At 43.5% G+C, this 20,689-nt stretch overlaps 1 protein-coding gene across 2 annotated transcripts in view; it reads right to left on the bottom strand.

The window, feature by feature from the left end:
- ARHGAP10 (Rho GTPase activating protein 10) overlaps nucleotides 1-20,689 on the bottom strand; it is a 998,059-nt gene that overhangs the window by 84,438 nt on the left and 892,932 nt on the right. For both annotated transcript variants that reach the window (XM_078676901.1, XM_078676902.1), the window contains exon 21: nucleotides 19,953-20,045. In XM_078676901.1, the coding sequence (XP_078533027.1) occupies nucleotides 19,953-20,045 (93 nt within the window). The remainder of the gene's footprint in view (nucleotides 1-19,952; nucleotides 20,046-20,689) is intronic.

Below are 20,689 nucleotides of genomic sequence, written 5' to 3'. Positions count from 1 at the left end.
TCAAATATAATAGATCACAGTTTTCTGGCAGATGATTCATACAGGTGCCCACGGCTAAAGGCCCACGGCAAGAAAAACAATGTTATTGATTTCTAAAGGTGATCACACAAGGTAATTCTCATTTTTCTTGCTTACTTTGATCAAAATATATTTTTTTTAAACCACTTTACTACTCACTTTTTGTCTTCAAATGAACGTAAGGTGAGTTGTAGCAATTGTAGTGTACATAAAAACTTTATTATCGCAGACAATTGTTACCTCTTTTTTAAATACACATATCTTTCAGTAATACAAAGCATTTATTATAACTATAGTTTAGTATTCCTAAATATACTTAAAATCATTCTTATGATCTTTAATACACGTTTGCACCTGAACTCTGATGTCACACTTCCACAATCTTCCCCCATTTATTCTCCTAATTGAAAGGTTTCCTGGTTACAAAGAAGAACTTAAAACCGGTATAAAAATACTTTTCTTTACAGTTTGTAAAACTTCGTTTTAATCCAGTTAGGCACATTTCGGTGTTGACTCAATAAAAGTGACCACCTTATTTAGGAGTAACATACATACAGTAATACTAAAAAGAGGAGGCTTTCAGGTCATGTATGCGTCTGAACATCTGGAGTGTTGAACTTTACAGAAAGGATTTTAGCAAGTTATTTCAAAAGTATTTTCCTCTTTGTGGAAGGCCATATATAACCTCTCATACTTTCTAGATGTCCCACCAACTTGATGTAAATGGATCACTGAAAGCCATAAGGCCCATTTATTAATTTATTTTACACATGGATATTACTATCTACACTATATTTAATTTAAATGACGAGTTTGGAACTATATACAAATCCACAGCAGAGATGAGACCACGGTCCTCCCCTCCAAATCTCAGATATACATTCCAGCACCTGGAAAGCACCTTCATAGATTCATACCAATATCCTCAGTTTGGAGATCTCCTCTCTCAGAACACAGTGTGTAAACACGGTAAGCAGCTTGCAACCAGAACCGGAAGAAGAGATTTGAGGACCATGATCTGATCTCTGCAGTGTATTCCTCGGAGCAGTGTGTCCATGAAGGATTGGACTAAAGCCATCTTGATATTAACCTTTGCCAAAGGGAAGGGGACACACAAATAAATAGTTGCATACCTTCGGTAACATTATTTCTGATGGATACATATTCCACCAGATTCCACGATTTATGAATATTCTCTAGTCTGTATCCAGAAAATACTCCCTTTCCAATAGGTTTCTAGTATTGACATGTGGCACTATGTGGCTTGAGCTGTGACTCCACCCACCGGATGCCACAACATCAAAGTATACTACTGACCAATCAGCATGCTGGTATACATTCCCAGTACTTTACCCACTCCCTATTGAAGGGAACTGAGAGGAACTAAAAGCGCATCATCCACTGCGACATATACAGCACTGCACGTTTGTTTGCTTTTGGATTTCTATTAATCATACCTATAATGTAAAGGAGAGGAGAGATGGTGCTGAGGAACCTTCAGAAAGATCATGTATCCACCACAAATATTGTTACCAAAGCTAAGCAACTTTTCCTTCTGATGGATACATCTTTTCACAGATTACTCACCTTATGAATGAAATCCAAAGCAATAACCTCCAGGAGGTGGAATTGAGTGGTTCTGATTACTTAAAGAAATCAAGCGACACACCCCAGGCAAAGTACCTATCATTGCTTGCTTAAAACTTGAGGGAGTGGTATGTGGCAAAAGTATGCAATGCCGCCTGGCAGATGTTAGATGAGTTAAACAAGGACGGATGATCTAACAAAAGCAAAATGGGCCAACCAATAGCCTTTAATAGTTATCACTGAAGGCCTTACTGGACCAAAGATGAAACAATAAAACATCTGACAGTTTCACCTATAAAGGGTCTGTGTTGAGGACTCCACACCTAGCCACAAATATTTTCCAGTGCCTGGCATAAAAAGTCTTTGTGGACGAAGGCCTGGCAGCAAGAATAACATCCAGGACCCTCGGTTGGCAGAGCAAATGCAGTCAACTGCTACTGCTCAATGTCAACAAATGAAGGTGTATGTTGGGTAAAGGACCTTGCCTTGCTGTTGTGACAGAAGATCCTCCCAAAGAGGTAGATGGAGCAGAGGAAAGATACACATGCCCAGAAGTTGCAGGTGCCACACTCTTTTGGTTCCTTGAAAACCGGAGGGGCACTGGTGAGGCAGAATAGGAGCACCGCAAACTGAATATGCTGCAGGCCTGCCTTGATACACAGGCAATTTTTGTGGGACTGTAGGAGGACTGTATGAAAATACGCATTCTGCAGGACCAAGGACTACATCTAGTCACTCTGGTCCAGGACAGACTGAATTGGGGCCAACGTAAGCATTTTTTCATTTTGCATGGAGGTATTTCGAGGAAAAAGATTGAAAATGGAGGAAAGCCACCCATCCTTGTTCGGCATAATCAAACAGCAATAGTAGCAACCCTCTCAAATTTTCCAATTTGGAACCCTCTCAATTGCTCCTTTGAGGAGTAAGACTCCCACGGCATGCAACAGAATGGGCAGGTGTTCTTCTGAGATTCACCTCAATGTGGGGAGAAGATTCAGCAAAGAGGAAAGAAATGGAAGGGTGCGGCATGTTGAATGATTTAAAGGACCAATCTGTGAAATGGATGAGTGCCATCACGGGGGAAGAGCTGGATCCTACCTCCCATAAGGTGATTGTGTGCCACTAATTGTGAGCTAAAGCGCATTGGTGGCTGTTGCCACCGGATCTGGTGCCCCTGATGGCCTGCACATTGCCGCAGAGGCTGTGGAGACTCATATTGCCTATACTCCAGCCTCCTAGAATTGCCTCAGAATTTCTGAAACTGGTGTTTGAACTGTTTGGCAGAAGTGAAAAAGACCCAAAGAATGTGAGGTAGTAGTTCAACTCTCTTTGAAACATTCCAAGGCAGAACCCGTTTTTTATAAGAACAGGCATGGGCTATCAAAACGCATATCCATGAGAGAGGCCTGTACATCTGCAGAGAATCCTGTGTGGCGCATCTACGCATGGCGATAGAGCACCACACTAATGCCAACTGCCCTTCCCGGACAATCCATAGTATCAAGAGCGGCATGAATCATGCATGTGGCCTTAGCTTGACCATCCTAAATGGTATGAGCCAATGAGGTCGTCCAGGACTGCAGCAAGATTTCACTGGCCTTGTCCCAGAGTGCATGCTTGTATCTACCCAACAAACAAACTGCATTGATTGACCTCAGTGCCAGGCTAACTGAAGAGAAAATGTGTTTTTATCCAAATGCCTCAGTCCTTTTTGGCTCCCTATCAGGGGAGCCATGGGAAATGAGTTGGGGATCACCTTGTTGGTTGAACCTAGAACAACCACACTCTCAGGAGTAGAATGTTTAGTGAGGAAATCTGGGTTGCCAGGCGCCATTCTGCAATGTCTGGCCACTTGCCTATCACCGGTGGGCTGGAATAGAGCTTTAAGCAGGTGCCCATTAAGGTGTCAGTGAGGGCCTTATTGAACAGAAGCACGGGTCCAGATGTGGAGACCCAGGTTGTAAGATGTTCATAAGGACATCTTCTGAGCCGCAGTAGAGGGTAGCTGTACATCAAAGTTCTCCGCTGCATGTCGAATTACCACTGCAAAAGAAGCTCTCGCTTCTGTTGGAGGTCCAAATGGAAAGTTCAACACTGTGTCAGGGTACGTATTAAGCCCACTGGCCTGCAAATCCATGTATAAATTGTTGTCTTTCAAATTAGGGGGTAAAGCATCCCCACCATCATCATCTCTAGGTGATTGCAAACTTTGGTCAGGACCAGAGCCAAAAATATACTGGAGCCACTGAAGGCATGCCCATTCTGATAGACGGCTACGATGAGAATCAAACTGTTTGACGGCTGGTTGCACTTTACTAATTTTATAGTGCAGCATCAGTGGGTATCGTGCTGAAGTTGGTTTAGAGTCAGACATTGGAACCAGTGGCAGACCCTCCTTTGGCACTGTCTGTACTAGTATTGGCGTGGGAGGTACAGACAAGAGGTCGTGGAGGCGGAGAGGAAACCTGTACCGGGGCCGGTACGGAGCTCGTGGCAGGTCCACAGGAGATAGATGGCACAGAAGACAGACAGGCAAGCAGTAACCACTCCTGAGGGCCTCTATGGATCTTTGAGGCCCAAAGATATGCAACAATGGCATTTTTTAATGCTTTGATCCGCTGAGAGTTCGCCAGTGGGCCTGGAAATTCAGGTCACAGAGAGACTAACTAACGAATTAGGTCTGCAGCTGGGGCTTTGGAGGGAGACTGACTGACATCATGAAGCCCTTGCACCTTCTCTTTAAACACAGAAAAGATGGATGGGGTCTTGCCCGCTTTGCTTTCCCATGGTTTTGTTAGGACTTCAACCTTGACTTACCGGAGGACTTTGACTGTGAAGAATACTCTCTTGTGAACAACCTCAGAAGTGGGTTTGTGCCCTCGAATGGGAGGGTGGGAACTGGACTTAAGGGATTTTTGTAGCTTCTTCTTGTGTTTGTGGCGATGTACAGCTTTGCTTTTTAGTTCTGGATCACCTTCGAGTGCAAGAGGGTGGACTTGTCACAAGACTGAGTCGTGACTCAAGCCCAAACACCCAGAGACCCACCAGGGTGGATCCATGACCCACATCAGGATTACTACAGTTGCAGCATGGTTTGAAGCCTGCAGTCTTAGGAGTGGACACCAATCTCTAGATCTCTAGATTTTATTTTAGGAGTCGTTGGAAGGCCGACAAAACAGGGAGAGGAGCTCTAAATCAACGTCGGAAGGCGTGGACAGAAAATAACTGACATCAGCTTGCAGAGGTGGTGCTTATATACATCTCCACTCCGTCATTTCCAAAGCGGTACGGAACCAGCATGGAGACGCTCAGTGCCACATAGAGGTGAGCTGGAGTATTGCTGGAAAAGCTTCTGTATCCAGTCCAGCACCTTGCAGAATATTCTAACAGTGAGAAATATGCAGTTTGAACTTTATATCAGAAAGGACCCTTTTGGACAACACATGTGGCACCTGTTCTTGCTGTGGTGAAACCAACACAAGTGTTGAATATTAGTCCAGGATTTTAAGATGACACGCTGCTTTCACCAATTGAAACATAAAACTGATGTGCACGTTGTCATCTATCCTCATCAAAGATATATGTGGAAAAAGAATCAAGAGGCTAAAAAAGGATTGGGCAAAATAAATTCAGAATCAGACACAAGGTTTAAAAAGCACCACCCTTTTTTTCCAGAACAATTTACAAAGAATGAATGAAAATGGACAGTACAGGAAGAAGTCATCCAGGACCCTAGCGGAAGCAGTCTGGAAAAAGACTGCTCCAGAAAGAGCCGAGATGATTCTACTGCTTAGAACAATAGCCACAGTATTTAAATAGGCATGGGTACACAAGAATGAGTAGCCAATTCACTCCACTTTCTCATCTGCAGCGATAACTGTCACCTTCCTAAGTCTGAGAAACATTTCCATGCATCAACTATTTAATACAGGGGTCTCCAACCTTTTGTGTAATAGAAGCTACTTATCTTGAATGAAAGTCATCTCGAGATACTGATATTATTAGTGTCATAATAGTGACCACATCAGCAAGATTACATTAGTGGCGTACCCCAAACAAGAGTGTCAGCAGTGATCACCTCAGTGCATTAAGCAAGGTTGCCGGCAGTAATGAGCTCTGAAAATATGCACATATCCATGTCGAATACATGCATTTCAATTTTAATATACACATATTATTTCAAACAAGCAAAAGTTTCTAATTTAGTAGTCTGGGCTGCACACAGGAGAGCTACTTACGGGAAACTGAAGAGCTGCAAGTAGCCCACGAGCTACTGGCTGAAAAAGCCGGATTTAATATAATAAACAAACTATGATTATTGCATAAAGTTCATATGAACATGCAAATCTTTTTTCCATTTTGATAAATTCAGTAAATCAAGAATTTTTAAATCAATCCTGATCCACTGTTTCAAACAGTGGGAGAAACTCCTTTAACAAAACTGTAGTGCGTGTCAGTAGTCTGGAATAAGCGCATCACCATGACGTAGCCAGAGCAATGATGTCACACATTCTTAGAGAAGCACCCCATTGAAAATCAACCAAGCAGCTTGACGTGCTACAGTAACTGACTAACCAAGGCAACTCTATGGCATGATGTGAAAGAAACTGACCATAGGTAGGTCCAATTTGGGAATGTCATAGCCACACATCTTTAATAAGGAGTGTGTGTGTGGAGTCATCCGTTGCCATCAGGAATTTCGGCTTCATGAATATCTGAATCTACTCTATTGATAAGGAAGGTACTAGTGTCAGTGAATAGTATTCAAATTCTGAATGGACATTGGAGCAGGACAGTTTCCTTGAGGAGGAGGATTTCTCTGTCCTATGGCACTTTTTTGTTGGAAAAGATTTTGGAAAATCATTTTCTTCCAGGGCACTAACATGAAACAGAGAATGCTTGGTCACATACCGGTGTGCCTTGGCCAAAAGTAGATTTAACTCCTGCTCTCTAATGACTTTAGGGTGCATCATTCAACAGGATGTGGTGTCACGGTCTGAGCCAAAGCACCACATATAGATGTTAAGTGGGTCCGAAAGGGATCTATGACAGGGTTTACATCTTGAAAACTTATGTTGAGACATGCGACCTATCCACTTTTTTAAAAAACTGAGGAATTTTGTTGGTGACACACAAATAAGCTTTTCAGGCCTGTATCGATGAGATGCCAAAAACCAGGAACTGACACCGGTTGGCACCTTATATACTATGATGTCATCACAAGCCAAGGATGGCGTCGCGGCTGAAGCCACTTGGCGCAGCCTGTTGTTACTGAAGAGCTAGTGCAAGGGTGGTGGAAGGGATGTTTCCAGATCCAGTCTGGTGCCTGTAGGATATTTATACGCTGAAGAATCTGTTGGAAGATCCAGAATAATGAACTAAGTTCTATTTACCACAAAGTAATATTGAATTCCTCTTTTGGTTCCTGAAGTCTCACAAACATAAGTGGCATTGTGATAGTGTTGTTAAAATATTATCACTCATTTATGTGGGAATCTAAATATTGGTTATACTCTGGACTACTGAAAACAAAACTCACAAGTGCTCCTTGATTTTTAGGAGCTCTGATTAGTTATTTAATTTTGACAAATGTGTAGGAGCAAGCCCAATGATGAAGCCTGCAATGATGAATTTAGTGCTAGAAGTGTTGATGTTATTTTAATAGAAAGAAAGGACATGATCCTTGACTACACTTACCTTGTTTATTAGAATGGACTTTATTGCTGTTTCCACTTCACAGTTTACATTACACTGACTCTAGGTCGTCTTAGAGACCATGGACAGTCGTAAGAGTGCATGAACAATAAGATATACACTCTGAAACAGAGTTCTCGAGAAGACACTGCAATTGAGTACGTCGACAATTATTATTGCGACTGTAATCCTCATTTCCTCATGCATGCTCATCCCTTCCCCTGCTGCATGGCTAAGAAAGGTTATCAAGTGAATACTGTTTATAAAGAGTGGAACAGGTAGCATAAAACACTCTAAAGTTACTAAGCATATTATTCAACATTATTATTAATATTATTAAAAACTGTAGGATCAAGGATGTATTTAGTAAGGAACACTGTAGGAGGCAGGAAAACTATGAGTGGGAGGAGATATGGTCTTGTGGCTAAGCTCCTTTGGAATCTGGGGATCTAGGTTCTAATTGTTGCTTCTGACCTTGACTGAGAATTGTGGGAACCTTGATCCTAAAGTTGGCTAAAGGCCCCTTGACCGTAATCAGGGATCAAGAGAAAGATCTTCGTTTTAGCTAAAATTAGGTTTGAAAATCTGAGTGTCTCACAAACCATGGCTGCTTGAGAGATGAGGAGTGAATTTACCTGTAAACAGTAATTATTCAGAGTTAAATCACCCCTCAACTTGTGTACCACTTCTTGTACTTAACTCAATCACATAGACTCTACTTCTAATAACATGTACAGATACATTACTTTTTTATGACAAAGGATGAGATAACATGAATGAATGAACTCCTGTTATGCCTTCCTTTATTTCCCCTTAACCCTTAACATTCTCTCCTCACTGATTCCACCATTACATGATAAACTCTTGCAATACAATAAAATGGTAAGTGTCCTGATGCACCAAATTGGCATACCTGCCTCCTTCTGTATGTTCTAAAATGGAATGTGCTGCTCTAATCTTTGTATATTTGCAGTTGCTCTTTTGCTGACTCCTCAATGTTTGCAACTCTACTGTCCCACTGCCCAAGTGAGGAAAGCAAATCTGTTTAGAGTTCTTAAACTTGAAGTAGTAAGGCTTCAGCCCTCTCCCAGGACCTTCTCCGAAAATGGGGCCACATTCTGCAGGTCTGCTTCCTGGCCCAGCAAGCCCTACTCATAGAGATCAACAGCTCAGTCTGGTCATACAGCGCTTAGTCACCAGTGAGCCCCCTGATCACTCTTCCACCAAATTTTATTTGGTACTCCTCTTATATGTCCAGTTATCATCGGGTTGGTTCCCTGATCCATAGGACAATCACTCACCAACTCTTCATCAGCAAGATAACTGAAAAAGCAGTATATGTTTAACTCCAAGATAACATCAATGCTAACCATCTCTTGCACCACTACGAATCTAGCATCAGATCACGTTGCAGCACAGACACTGCTACCTTACATATCATAGATTATACTGAACACAGATGAAGATGTCCCTTGTCTACTGTTGTTGCTGGACCTCTTAGCAGCCTTCAACACAGTCAACGATCACACCATCATCCAAACCCTAGAGTGACGAATGGGATTCACGGGCAATGTCCTTCACCGGTTCTCCTCCTACCTTTCCCTTTGCCACCAGTTCATTCAGATTGGCATCTCCACATCCCAAAAATACATATCACCTGTAAGGTCCCCCAGGGTTCCATACTGTCCCCTGTCCAAGACAGAATTCCTGTCATTTGCCAGGAACAACATGAAAGAAATAGTGTAAACCTGACTCAATGGCATGAACCTTGATGGTATCAAACCCTAACTCTCCCCAATCGAATAACTTGGATTCACCCTGGACACAAACCCCACCCTCAAAGACCAAACTGCCAAAAAACCAAGCCAGCCTGGTACTAGCTACCTCTTGTAAAGAACGCGGAACCATTTCTTCCAGAACTGCACTTCAAACCCTCATACTCTCACATCTGGATAGCAGTAACACCCGGTTCCTTACAGACTACCCATTAGCCCCGTTAAAGGAATACTACACATCACAGCATGACTCATCAAGAGCCTGGAGAAATATGATCACATCACCTCCATCCTGATGGAACTCTATTGGCTCCCCTTGCCTGCCCACACCATTTTCAAAACCAGCTGCAACACTTTCAAGGCCATCAGGAATAACACCCCTACATCATCTTATCTAGCATAAAAGCTCACCATTTATGGTGGCTCTCCACACATCTGCAGCTGGGAACACCATCAGACTGAAGAGTAAGAGGTTTACAATTAAAAAAAAAAACACTAGGCAGCAGGCCTTATTCAACATTACACCCAGGATCTGGTACAACATCCCCATATCATCAGACCTGCAGTAATGCGGCTCCAATTTAGGAAAGAGATCCTTTGAAGAACACCTCATCACAATGTATTAACAGTACACTTCTGCTTCCAGAATCCAGCTAACTGCCATATCAGTCATTGACTGTATACTTGCATTTGATCTGGTAGAGTGCTCTCCTGCCTTTAGCTAAGCTTGCATTATATATGTACCACTTCCATCCATCCCTATTCCTCTTGCCAGCAGGCTTCAAAGTTGCTTTTAGCAGCTGGACTCCACGTTTCCCTTTTTTTATGAAGATAGTGTCATGCCCTAATCTTTGTTCTTTAAACCTTTGGAGTCAATCAGAATTGGAAACTCAACAAAAGCCTTGTATGGATCATGTGCTCCTAGTTCTGTTTCTGGGTTCGTCTATTTTCAATTTCTTATCATGTCAACCCCTTCTGCCACCTTGCGCATGATCTCTGTTCCAGGGCAATATTATTAGATAGGAAATCTGAGGGGAGCCCTTCAGGTGATTTCACCTAAACAATGACAAGCTAGGTCAGGACAGCACGGTTTTAATCACAGTTTTAATTCTCCCACCCAAAAAGATAGGGATAAATCCTGGCTCTTGTTTATTTCTTGTTAATTAGGACATGTCAATTTACTTTACTTTTGTCATTTGTGGGGTACCACAGGCGTGGCCGTATGTCATTATGATGAATTTCAATGATGTTGTGTACCTGCATGCCACGCGTAGAACCTGTATTGGTTCGATGAGATACACATTTGGCATCTGTATAAGTTCCAAGATAGCCGACACAGGCTCAATTAACTGACACTTGTTTATTGTATAGTCCCTCATTTATGTCTGATTAAGTGTACATAAATGAGCTTCATGCCTGACACTGTGTGTGAACAAGACTGTTTTACAGTTGAAACATGTTACAGGAACGATTAAACATTTTCTGGATTGGCATTTCCTCCTGAAGGTGTGCTTCAGTGGTATTTGCTACGGAATTCGAAGTCCGGTCGGCACAGTGCATCAGCTTTCATGGGCCCTGGGTAACGGAAGGGACACTTTGTTTTCTGGATGGATGGATATATATATATATATGGCTACTGCTGTAGGTTTGTGAGAAGAACATAATAAACATAGCGGTAATTTAAGAATCCTGTGGTCCGTGCTCTGCTCATCGCGCATGCAGCAAGAAGGCGCGGATTTGAAGGAGTGCTTAGCAATATATATATATATATATATATATATATATATATATACTAGCAGCCCGCCCGATGTTGTCCGAGGGCAATGCGGCTTCTGGGCCAACCGGCCGCCCAGGCCCCCGCCCGCCCCGGCTCCCGCCCTAGCCGGTACTAATGCCACTGAGCTCTATCATTGACTTCAAAGAGCACAACTAGGAAAAAACATTGCCACTGTATGCAGCAAATCTAAGCTGACAGGATAAAGTGGGGAAAAAAGCACACGCAGCTCGCGGGTCGCTCTGACGCAGTGTCTTGGAATGGCGGGTCGGGACTGCAGTGCGCACCTCAATCGCCCCACATGCCTATTCACTTGTGTTTGAAGACGCCGTTCTTCAGGGCCAACCTCCCACCCCCACTCCCCCCTCCCCCCTCCCGCATCGACATTTTACGTGTCCCTTTGCCTTACCTGAGCCGCCGCTCCTCCCCGCGCTCCTGACTTCACCACCGCTCCTCCCCGCCTGTCCACAGCTCCTCCCCGCCTGTCCACCGCTCCTCCCCGCGCTCATGTCCGCATCTCCTCCTCGTCATCAAGCACGTCGCGGCCAGCGCTACGTTGCGGCCGGCGCTATTTCCAGGGGACTACTTTTTTTTTTAAGTAAAATTTTTAAATTTACGTTTAATTTTTATTTTATATAGCCAATGTCAATCTGCACACCCTGACAATTTCAACGATGTATCGGGTGTGTGGATTGGCGCTGTGGTTCCCGAGTTTACCTGGCTCAAAGGTTTGTGTTCTCTCTTTATAATAGTAGTATATATATATATATATATATATATATATATATATATATATCCACAACAAACAGGAAACCCTTTCGAAGTAGAGCCACACGGAGGTAAGTTTCAGCTCGTATTTATTGATGCACAGCCTGCCAGCAGTAACCATCAAGGATTGGCAAAGTTCAATAAATGTACGCCAGACGCGTTTCAGGGGTAAACCTTTCTTCAGTGGCGAGTCTTGCAGAATGACTGGAAGCGCTGTAGAGAGCACGCCAAATAGTTCCAACACCTGCCCTCGTGGGCGTGGCTTTCGCCGTGGCCTTCTGGGTGATGTAGTGCTCACATTTGTTACCACAGTGGGTGCGTTATCACAGTCTCTTTGTAGCAATGCGTGAATGATGCAAATGTCCCTGGCGGGTCCTGCCCCGCTTTATGGCTGACAACAAGAGCTGTTAAACTGGTTCCCTCCCTGTAAGGGCTCCAGTTGCCTTCGTCCAATTGTAGCCGCACCAGCGTGATGCTGCCATTGACCCGCGTTTACCGCGGTGAGCTCCTCTTCGCGACCGGGTGGGGGCCGCCTTTAAATCCACAACAAACAGGAAACCCTTTCGAAGTAGAGCCACCCGGAGGTAAGTTTCAGCTCGTATTTATTGATGCACAGCCTGCCAGCAGTAACCATCAAGGATTGGCAAAGTTCAAAAATGTACGCCAGACGCGTTTCAGGGGTAAACCTTTCTTCAGTGGCGAGTCTTGCAGAATGACTGGAAGCGCTGTAGAGAGCACGCCAAATAGTTCCAACACCTGCCCTCGTGGGCGTGGCTTTCGCCGTGGCCTTCTGGGTGATGTAGTGCTCACATTTGTTACCACAGTGGGTGCGTTATCACAATCTCTTTGTAGCAATGCGTGAATGATGCAAATGTCCCTGGCGGGTCCTGCCCCGCTTTATGGCTGACAACAAGAGCTGTTAAACTGGTTCCCTCCCTGTAAGGGCGCCAGTTGCCTTCGTCCAATTGTAGCCGCACCAGCGTGATGCTGCCATTGACCCGCGTTTACCGCGGTGAGCTCCTCTTCGCGACCGGGTGAGGGCCGCCTTTAAATCCACAACAAACAGGAAACCCTTTCGAAGTAGAGCCACACGGAGGTAAGTTTCAGCTCGTATTTATTGATGCACAGCCTGCCAGCAGTAACCATCAAGGATTGGCAAAGTTCAATAAATGTACGCCAGACGCGTTTCAGGGGTAAACCTTTCTTCAGTGGCGAGTCTTGCAGAATGACTGGAAGCGCTGTAGAGAGCACGCCAAATAGTTCCAACACCTGCCCTCGTGGGCGTGGCTTTCGCCGTGGCCTTCTGGGTGATGTAGTGCTCACATTTGTTACCACAGTGGGTGCGTTATCACAGTCTCTTTGTAGCAATGCGTGAATGATGCAAATGTCCCTGGCGGGTCCTGCCCCGCTTTATGGCTGACAACAAGAGCTGTTAAACTGGTTCCCTCCCTGTAAGGGCGCCAGTTGCCTTCGTCCAATTGTAGCCGCACCAGCGTGATGCTGCCATTGACCCGCGTTTACCGCGGTGAGCTCCTCTTCGCGACCGGGTGAGGGCCGCCTTTAAATCCACAACAAACAGGAAACCCTTTCGAAGTAGAGCCACACGGAGGTAAGTTTCAGCTCGTATTTATTGATGCACAGCCTGCCAGCAGTAACCATCAAGGATTGGCAAAGTTCAATAAATGTACGCCAGACGCGTTTCAGGGGTAAACCTTTCTTCAGTGGCGAGTCTTGCAGAATGACTGGAAGCGCTGTAGAGAGCACGCCAAATAGTTCCAACACCTGCCCTCGTGGACGTGGCTTTCGCCGTGGCCTTCTGGGTGATGTAGTGCTCACATTTGTTACCACAGTGGGTGCGTTATCACAGTCTCTTTGTAGCAATGCGTGAATGATGCAAATGTCCCTGGCGGGTCCTGCCCCGCTTTATGGCTGACAACAAGAGCTGTTAAACTGGTTCCCCCCTGTAAGGGCGCCAGTTGCCTTCGTCCAATTGTAGCCGCACCAGCGTGATGCTGCCATTGACCCGCGTTTACCGCGGTGAGCTCCTCTTCGCGACCGGGTGAGGGCCGCCTTTAAATCCACAACAAACAGGAAACCCTTTCGAAGTAGAGCCACACGGAGGTAAGTTTCAGCTCGTATTTATTGATGCACAGCCTGCCAGCAGTAACCATCAAGGATTGGCAAAGTTCAATAAATGTACGCCAGACGCGTTTCAGGGGTAAACCTTTCTTCAGTGGCGAGTCTTGCAGAATGACTGGAAGCGCTGTAGAGAGCACGCCAAATAGTTCCAACACCTGCCCTCGTGGGCGTGGCTTTCGCCGTGGCCTTCTGGGTGATGTAGTGCTCACATTTGTTACCACAGTGGGTGCGTTATCACAGTCTCTTTATAGCAATGCGTGAATGATGCAAATGTCCCTGGCGGGTCCTGCCCCGCTTTATGGCTGACAACAAGAGCTGTTAAACTGGTTCCCTCCCTGTAAGGGCGCCAGTTGCCTTCGTCCAATTGTAGCCGCACCAGCGTGATGCTGCCATTGACCCGCGTTTACCGCGGTGAGCTCCTCTTCGCGACCGGGTGAGGGCCGCCTTTAAATCCACAACAAACAGGAAACCCTTTTGAAGTAGAGCCACACGGAGGTAAGTTTCAGCTCGTATTTATTGATGCACAGCCTGCCAGCAGTAAGCATCAAGGATTGGCAAAGTTCAATAAATGTACGCCAGACGCGTTTCAGGGGTAAACCGTTCTTCAGTGGCGAGTCTTGCAGAATGACTGGAAGCGCTGTAGAGAGCACCTGCCCTCGTGGGCGTGGCTTTCGCCGTGGCCTTCTGGGTGATGTAGTGCTCACATTTGTTACCACAGTGGGTGTGTTATCACAGTCTCTTTGTAGCAATGCGTGAATGATGCAAATGTCCCTGGCGGGTCCTGCCCCGCTTTATGGCTGGCCCTTTTCAAAGCACCCACTGGAGGGTCGAACATTGAAAATATCGAAAATAAAGAAATGATTCGCATGGTGGCCGCCTCTCTGCAGATGGGTTCCTACAAGTACCAGCATGCCTGCAGTCTGCATACCGGAGTTATTCCAATTGAGGGCAGGTAACGAGTGGTTAAAGGAGGGACCTGCAGGGAAGAGGCTGTCAGCAAATCACATCGGTCTGTGAACAAGAGGCAGGAGCTTTGAAACGCGTTAGACCTAAGAGAAAACTTTGGAAGGAGCAGTCCGGTTTCAATCAGGAAATAAAGAACCCTTCTGCAACATGGGGGCTCCGCATTGTTTGTTGTGTGCGACTCCGAAGCTAATGGCACCCTTGTTTTCATGATTTACGGCCTGCCAAGGTCGTGGAGGACGCACCGCCACGAAAGTATGTGGACTGCTGCGAGACACCAGAGACTCGAGGTGCAGAAAAACAATGTCCTAAAAACATGCAACCGGTTTCCCTTTTCAAAGCACCCACTGGAGGGTCGAACATTGAAAATATCGAAAATAAAGAAATGATTCGCATGGTGGCCGCCTCTCTGCAGATGGGTTCCTACAAGTACTAGCATGCCTGCAGTCTGCATACCGGAGTTATTCCAATTGAGGGCAGGTAACGAGTGGTTAAAGGAGGGACCTGCAGGGAAGAGGCTGTCAGCAAATCACATTGGTCTGTGAACAAGAGGCAGGAGCCTCGAAACGCGTTAGACCTAAGAGAAAACTTTGGAAGGAGCAGTCCGGTTTCAATCAGGAAATAAAGAACCCTTCTGCAACATGGGGGCTCCGCATTGTTTGTTGTGTGCGACTCCGAAGCTAATGGCACCCTTGTTTTTATATATATATATATATATATATATATATATATATATATATATATTGTAAATAAATCTGAAGACTTCTCCTGCTCTGTCCTGGGAAATTTTCTCTGCAAACTGGTATGTTTTATGAGTTAATAGTGGTACTGTTAACTAAACAACAATACCAGCATTCAGAAAGGACACACTGCAAATTAAACCACTGAAAGAAAAAGGTTAACTACTAGGGCATCTAAGGTCAGAGATTAGTCACGTATTATCAGGAGGGCAGCCCTCCTACTGTGAGCCTGTAAACACAAATTATGTTTGATGTCCACTTGGGGAGTCTCAGGCACTCTGTCTGCTGAAAATCCGGATTGCTAATCTCCAATTACCAAGTAACCTGAGCACTAAGGATATCCACAAACGATATTTCACTGTGCACAATAAAACCTCTATTGAAAGAATTCTATGGTCTGCTTCGAATTATAATTGGCAGTGTGCAATATACGTGAAATAGACTTATGTCTAATGTGAGCGACATTTTAGACACCCAAAAGCACAGCTTTGAGTCCATTTTTCATAAGGCAGGTACTCTTTACTTACATTGCAAGCGAAAATGAAAACACTAAGCTGTGGCACACCCAAAAGGAATATTTGGCATTTTAGGTCCTAACAATTTATAAAAAACACATCTTGCAAGGTAAAAACAAAACAAAAAAAGTTTCTTTCTGTATTAAATGCATCTATGACATAAAAACATTTATTGTGTGATTATTCAGTGGACTTTTGAGATGTAAATTAGTCCACAAAAGGCAGAATGTCACAGCAAGCAGCCAATAACATGAGGTGATAGACATATATGTTTCTGTGGGCGGAGCCAAAACCACTCCATGTATATGTTAAGGAATCAGTAGCACACTGTCATTTAAAAACACCACATTTACCAATGAAAAGGCCCCTAAGTTTGCACAGACATACATTTTTACTGATAACACTATATAGCCCACAAATGATAATGTGTGAAAATCGTGTTTCACTGAATATTCATGTCTTTCGACTCACCAATTAAAGTATCATGATTTGTTTTGATACTATTAAAATCTTTGTGTCCATCACACCTCAGAATTACAATACATATTCTTCATTTTTGATTTCCTAACTGCTGATAAACTGAAATATGCTAACTGTTCATTTACTGGCATTTACGTTGTGTTGTGTATTGCAAATAAAGGACATACTACAGCCTTCCATTTCACACTCATGTACTGTCACGTAGTTCACTTTACAAACTCTTCTCACTTTGTAGTCAGAGTAAAAAACGCGAACACCAATCCCCTCATCAAAAGAATAAACATAAATGTGTCAGCCTGACATCTGACCTCTGTCTTAGAAGCACAGCAGAATTTACAACATAAATACAAACTATTAAGTCATCTTTATTTATTGCTCTTTTGTGACCCACCAGAAAGTGGCTGGAGACCTTAAGTTGGGAAATGCTGTCCTAGGCAGTTAATGCTGTCTGTATTAAGTCCTAAAAAGGCCATGACATGCTAACTAGATAACTAACAGTGATGTGCTAACTAGGCCCAACAAACACTGCAAGTGACAAGGCCAACAGGCATAATGTAAACCTTCAAGTGTCTTAACTGGGCAAAGCAGAGATTAGCTATGATCCCCTAAATTACTATATTGGAAATAAGTCATTTAGGGCAAAATGAAAACCTGTTGTGAGATACAAACTTTTTTTTAAATATCTTTATTGACATTTTACAATATAAATTTCAGTTACAGAGTTTTAGCATGTCACAAAGATATATGCATCCAGTTTGAACGTTGTCGTTATCACAGGTATTGAAAATAAGCCCAGGTGCTTCCTAGAGGATATGCAAAAAGCAAAATGAGTCGCCTACGTGATATACTAAGCGGGTAAATGGAAATTGCTAAAAAACAACATTACCTTTACCTGTGCACTCTCTTTTTTGTTTGCCTTCCGTCTTTGCCCTGCTACCATTGTCCAAGCGGTAGCCAGGTTTGTTGCAAGTGGTGATTAGTACAATTAGGTCACTGTACTAATGTGCAAGGGCCCCTTTGTGTGTTATAGAGCGCCATGTTATTCTGAGAATTGTAGGGGTGCATCATAATCATGGGTAGTTAGCACCTGCATATTTAGAGGACCTTACTAATGTGTGATAATTAGAAATGTAGTGATTAATCAATTTATGTTAAAATGCTTAGGAGTATTCATATTGTTTGAAGACTAATGCAGTGTTTAACCGAGAATATGCCTTATGTAATACAATTCATGACGCTTTACGTTTGAATTAATGCATTAGGATTAAACGTGCACCATGTTAAAAGTTGCATTTGTAGGTCGCTTATTCATGAGACAAAGAGTAATGCTTTAAAATGAAATGAAGTGTAATGCTGTTAGGATGACTTTGAATGTAATGCTTATGTTGTAGTGTTAGAAATGCATTTAGATGTGTAAAGGCCTGGTAATATGAAAACGCCAGCAGAGGCCTAACTGTAATTTCGTAGCTTGACTGCATACTGTAGGCCTAAAATGTATTTTCCTTGGGAAAGGCTCCTTTTCTGAGTTAAGTTTGAATTGTAGATTTGTGTGCGTGCAAGGTTGCTTTCCCACAAGCTTTCTGTTGCAGGTGCAAGTACACATGCCTCGTTAGGTTGAATAACTCTTTGTTTTAGGAGTTAGGATGGTAGACTCGAGAATCCTGGGAGGGAGAAGAATTTGGAATGATACATTTGGCGGAGAAGGTGCCTGAGACCCAAGGACACACCAACGGTTTTGGATGAAGTTGAAGTTTCGATGGAAAAACCCAGGAGAGAAGACTTGCCTGAAGGGGTGTGTTTAGGGCGTATTTACTGTTTTTGGGATTTTGTATTAGGGACAGTACCCCGAGGGTGGAGGGCAGTCTTAAAGTAGCCTTTGAGAAGATGTGAAGCAAGAAGGAGCATCTTAGAATGAGCTCTGCAGCTTAGGCTAATTACCCATGGAAGTGAGTGTACTTCTTAGGAAGTCTTCACTGCTGACAACTCTTTTCCTCTTGCCTGGGTGGGAATGCTAAGTAGGGATGTCACCTTAGAGTTAGTGTAGGGATAGACTAACCTTTCGTTCCTTTTGGGTAAATGCAGTCAAGGCTTCAAGCAGGGACTGTCATTGTTTGCCTGATGCTTTTGGAACTTACGCTTATCTTCATATTGAGTCGTCTGAGACTCTTGCATAAGATTATGTTTGTATTAATGCCCGTTTACTTTCTTAACCTCTTGCTGAGGTGTTTGTAGGTTCAGTTATTTCTGGCTTTATAATACATCTTTAAACTTTACTCCTAGTCAGTGGTCCTTTAAAACTTGAATTGATTTGGTTAATGAGTTATTATGGTCTTTGGTGTTCTCCCCTTTACACTTCTTAGCAGAAAAAGAAACGATTTGTTCGACCAGGGATTCTAGAGATTGGTAAGAGAAAAATCTGCATAAGAATCCGTCCCTGTCATGTGCAAATGCCCGATCCAGTAATTCATAAAACATATCAACTGTTCCTTCATGAAGCTATGGCAGCAACACAAAAAGAGCAGAAACACCTACAAGTTCCTCAGTATGAAAGACATAGCTGAGCCTGAGAAGTCAAAAAAAATGTTATGCTTAGTTTTTTATAGAGCTAAATAAGGTCTTAATAATGTAGAAATGTATTTTAGTCATAAGTAGATCAGTCAGGGTGTGTCAGACAGCAAAAGGCACTCTACTGATAACACGTTAAGTATCCTCGATGCCTGTCACTAACCATTACATTATCCCTACATGTTTAGGCTTCAGACATCATGAGTAATAAGAAATAAGCTAGAAGTGGACGATGCCCTAGATGGCAAGACCCGGATCCTTCATAAACATACGTATCTGTGGCATAAATTGCATTGTATATACTGATGCACAGTGTAATATGCTATTTAGTACCTTTGCTGAGTGTGGGGAGGGTTGCGAACTTGCGACTCACAAGAAGAGAAGCCTTGAGTGGGCCAACATACCCCTCCCCCCAATAAGGGAAGAAATAGCATATTATATTCAGACATCTACATACAATGTTAATGTCATGGTATTTTTTATTTTGTACTCTTTTAAGAAAATATATTTAACTAAAACCGGGATGCAAGTGGTTACATTTGTGCAGTGTGGTAAAGACACCCCGTGACTACTAAGAGGGTTGTTTCCCTGTGTAAAGTAAATATTCTATGCAGTCTGTGAGCCAGTAAAACATGTTACTTAGTATTAAACTAGAATTTGACCTTTGCACTGCAGATATGTGTGAATGTACGTTCATTAATACAGCTGCTCTAATTAACGTGTTAGTGGGCCACGTTTATTTCCACTGCCATGGCATGACGTGATTTCATATAATAAAACCTATGTCAAACCCTGCATCACATCTGTTTAAGAAATGGGAGACGCTTCATGGCGCGTTTATTTCTGAGATGTTTGATGTCTAGAGCACATTCGTACGTGACATTTTGGATTACTTATGACGCACTCACACAGTAATATTTTTTAGAAATCTCACCTTATGTCCAAAGGTATGTCCAAGCTGCTGAAAGACTGGGTTGGGGCAATGCCAACATCGGCAGGCAGATCCAGATCGGAAGAGGTAATAATCCTAAGGGAAACAAATGCACAGATTTATTTTCAAAAAATAGGTTCAATACCAAATATTTCTAGCATTGTGCATCGGCAGCGATGACATATTTTGCATATCACAGTCCCTACAGCGATCACTGTTGGGACAGTGTGCGAGGTTGTGATATTCAAGTTGGTGAATATATGCCCAGATCCTGCAGCCACTTATTTCCCATTGTGACATCAAACGTTAAACCATCAACACACTTAATAAACGCCTGGCGTTCCTTCATTCCCAGAGCAGGACTAATGCACAAAGGATTCATTAGTGCGAAGTTGACAGAATGAGAACACTGGAGGTCTCTGAGAAGACCCACTCCCTTTGAGGGCACGAGACATGAGGTTAAGTGCCTTTTAAATGTCAAACTTTTTATGTGCTTTGCCATATTCTGATACATGAAGATGGCACTTATTGTTTGGCGCGCTGCCCATATTCAATGTTGAGCATCCCTAAGTGCTGCAAAATGAGGATCTGTTCATAATATGCAAGTTCATTATTTGCAGTGCAGTTAGGGAATAGCGACTACTGGGAATAATCAAGTAGTTAACGGATATTATATGAGCCCTGCAGTATCTTATACGCTGAGCACTTCATGCCTCTCTTCTGATGAATGTTCCACGTAC

The sequence above is a fragment of the Lissotriton helveticus genome, chromosome 2_1 (genome assembly GCF_964261635.1).
Source record: "Lissotriton helveticus chromosome 2_1, aLisHel1.1, whole genome shotgun sequence".
Lineage (NCBI taxonomy): Eukaryota > Metazoa > Chordata > Amphibia > Caudata > Salamandridae > Lissotriton > Lissotriton helveticus.
This window is presented reverse-complemented; position numbering and strand designations above follow the sequence as displayed.